This window comes from Polypterus senegalus, chromosome 17, assembly GCF_016835505.1.
Source record: "Polypterus senegalus isolate Bchr_013 chromosome 17, ASM1683550v1, whole genome shotgun sequence".
Taxonomy (NCBI): domain Eukaryota; kingdom Metazoa; phylum Chordata; class Cladistia; order Polypteriformes; family Polypteridae; genus Polypterus; species Polypterus senegalus.
The window spans coordinates 465,514-468,805 of record NC_053170.1 but is presented as its reverse complement, the minus strand read 5'-3'; the positions used below and the strand labels follow the sequence as shown (position 1 = coordinate 468,805).

Here is a 3,292-nt window from a genome sequence, read left to right as displayed (position 1 = left end):
CTTATATAGCCCCATTCCCAGCGGGTATACAGTCTAATATAGCGCCACGCTCGCCGGATGTGCGCCACTGTACAGTGCCATTGTCACTAGATCTGGAGGGTCCGCCATTATAACGTCACTCTCACTAGATTAGCGGTCTAACATGACACCACTCTCACTGGACTTGTGGCCCAATGTAGTGCCAATCTCACTAGATGTGCCATCCAATACAGCGCCGCGCTCGGCGGACATGCGCCAACTGTACAGTGCCATTGTCACTAGATCTGGAGGGCCTGCCAGTATAATGCCACTCTCACTAGATTAGCGGTCTGACATGACACCACTCTCACTGGACTTGTGGCCCAATGTAGTGCCAGTCTCACTGGATGTGCCATCCAATACAGCGCCGCGCTCGGCAGACATGCGCCAAGTGTACAGCTCCGTGCCCGTTCCATTAGACAGCTCACTCACTCCCCATGGGGCACCCTGTGCTCGCAGTTGCCCTCCCCTCACCTTGGCACGTATCGCCCATTTCCAGCCGTCAGGCCCCCTCCTGACCCCCAAATCACAGAAGCCACACGGAGCTCGTATTTAAAATAGACGTATATTTTGAGGAGAGCAGTTACAAAAGACAAACATTCGTAAAAGAGGGGCACTCGGCCCGAGGAGGGGCAACTCTGGGCCCCACTTCATTTGTTCACAAGGCCTCACCCCGGCCTGCCCGCCCACCCAGCAGACGAGTCCCGAGTCATTCACAGGTGGCACAGGGCATAGAGTTCTGAAGTAGCAGGGGTCAGTAGGAGACCCCCCAGCCAGGCAACTCACAGTACTCGTGAGTCGCGGCTCCACGCGGGTTTAGGAAGAGAAGAGAACACCGAGTGTCCACCAACAGCCGTCCAGAGGCTGCCCTCAGGCCTCCTAAAGTGTGCCGGGACACCCCCTGGCGAGTGGCAAGGTGCCCCTCTAAATGGGAATGAACTGGAGCCCTCAGAGCCGGCGAGCCGTCCATCCGCCGTCACACTGTGGTTTCTCCGTGCCTGCTGTTGGTCAGCCGGGTGTAGAACTTGCGCCAGGATTGCAGAGTTTTGCCGGACCAGATCCAGAAGCCTGACGTGATGCCAACAATGAGCGTCATGAGGTACTTGATCATGTAGACGGTGAAGTCGGGGCTCATCCTGGGGGTGTACTGGTGCGGGCACGGGATGGCCAAGCTCTTGCAGTTGTGGCTCACCCAGCTGCGTTCCCAGTGCTGGCGGAAGGCCTGCTCGTAGAAGAAGCAGGCGATGACGATGGTGGCGGGCACGGTGTAGAGCACGCTGAACACCCCGATGCGCACCATCAGCTTCTCCAGCTTCTCGGTCTTGGTGCCGTCGTGCTTCATGATGGTGCGGATACGGAAGAGCGACACGAACCCGGCCAGCAAGAAGGAGGTGCCGATGAAGAGGTAGACGAAGAGGGGCGCCAGGACGAAGCCGCGCAGGGGGTCCACGCTCTGCAGCCCCACGAAGCACACCCCACTCAGCAGGTCGCCGTCGATCTGCCCCAGGGCCAGGATGGTTATGGTCTTCACCGCTGGCACCGCCCAAGCCGCCAGGTGGAAGTACTGGGAGTTGGACTCGATGGCTTCGTGGCCCCACTTCATGCCCGCTGCTAGAAACCAGGTGAGGGACAGAATGACCCACCAGATGGAGCTGGCCATGCTGAAGAAGTAGAGCATCATGAAGAGGATGGTGCAGCCCTCCTTCTTGGTCCCCTGCACCACCGTCTTGTAGCCGTCCTCCGAGAAGCGCTCGTTGCACACCACCTTGTCGTCCAGGATGAAGCCGGCGATGTAGGCGATGGACACCATGGTGTAGCAGCCCGAGAGGAAGATGATGGGCCGCTCCGGGTAGCGGAACCTCTGCATGTCCACCAGGTAGGTGGTCACCGTGAACAACGTGGACGCGCAGCACAGCGAGGACCAGATGAGGATCCAGATGCGGGCGAACTTGATCTCGTCGTGGCTGAAGAACATGTAGCCATTGCTCCTGGAGGGCTCACAGGGGGCGGCGCAGTCCTTCTCACCCAGGAACTTGTAGTTCAGGTAGGGGGGCACCTTGAGCACCCAGGGGCAGTGGAAGGCCTGGTCCAGCGAGGGGGGCCGGTGCACTCCAGGCGTGCCCATCTCCGGGTCGTGTGCGGGCAGCGTGGGCGGGTAGAGGGTGGGCCGGCCCTGTTGCGAGTGGTTCTGTCCCACGCAGATCTGCTCGGCCCCGTGCACCGGGAAGTTCTCGCAGCGCAGCCGCTCGGGCCACTGGAAGCCAAACTTGTTCATGAGCGCCTCGCAGCCCTGCTTGGCCCGCTCGCAGATGGAGCGACACGGCGGGATGGCCTGCTCCAGGACGGTGCACACCGGGGCGTACATGGAGCACAGGAAGAACTTGAGCTCGGGCGAGCACTGCACCTTGACCAGCGGGTAGAACTGGTGCACCTCCAGCCCCGCGTCCTCCTGGTTCGTGTGGCCCACCAGGTTGGGCATGATGGTCTGGTTGTAGGCGATGTCCGTGCACAGCGGGATGGAGATGGGCTGGCAGAAGCCGTGCTCGGGCACCGAGATGCCCCTGTCGCCGGGCGGCTGGCCGTGGAGCAGCAGGGGCGGCAGCAACAACAACAGCAGCAGCAGCAGCAGAGGCAGAGGCGGCGGTGGCATCGCGAGTCGGCCGGGCGCCCGCATGGCTGACCGAGGGTCCGGGACGGGGGGGGGGGCGTATGGTGAGCGGCAGACGAGCTGAGCTGAGCGGACGGACCCCGGCGCCTGTCTTGCGTTTTGTCTTCTTGTCTTTTCTTGCCGTCACTTTTCTTTTTCTTTTTCTTTTTCTTTTCTTTGCTCGACTCCTTTCCGCTCTTCCCTGTCGCCGTCTCGACTGCGCCGCGTCTCTCTTTGTGCAAATCTCCACATTCACTTTTGCGCCGTTTCAAGGCTCCCCCTTCCTTGGTCCGCGGCTGGCCGCGGGGCGCCTTGAAACTGACGTCCCTCCCCGAAGCCCCTTCCCAAAATGTCATCCCGGCCAATCCCAGGGAAGGCAGCGGGACCGGCCTAAGGGGGCGTGAAGGGGGGAGTGTGAGTGTGTGTGTGTGTGTGTGTGGGGGGGGCAGGATCGGTCAAGCTCGGCGTAGTGAGATCACTTAGCACAACAGAAAACTCGGGCGGCCTCCTCCTCTTTCTCCTCGCAAAGTCGCTATATGGCGGGGAAAGCGGCCAGGCTGATGGCGTCACTTCCCGACGCGCGCCGGAGCTCAGGAGCCCAAAAGGGACGCACGCGCCTGCCTGTCC

The 3,292-nt window shown here is 61.2% G+C and overlaps 1 protein-coding gene across 1 annotated transcript; it reads right to left on the bottom strand.

Moving 5' to 3' along the window:
* Positions 1–564: 564 nt before the first annotated feature.
* Positions 565–2,960, bottom strand: LOC120517695 (frizzled-2). The gene has a single exon (XM_039740137.1). The coding sequence runs from the start codon at positions 2,690–2,692 to the stop codon at positions 995–997; it is 1,698 nt and encodes a 565-aa protein (XP_039596071.1). The 5' UTR covers positions 2,693–2,960; the 3' UTR covers positions 565–994.
* Between the last annotated feature and the right edge of the window lie 332 nt (positions 2,961–3,292).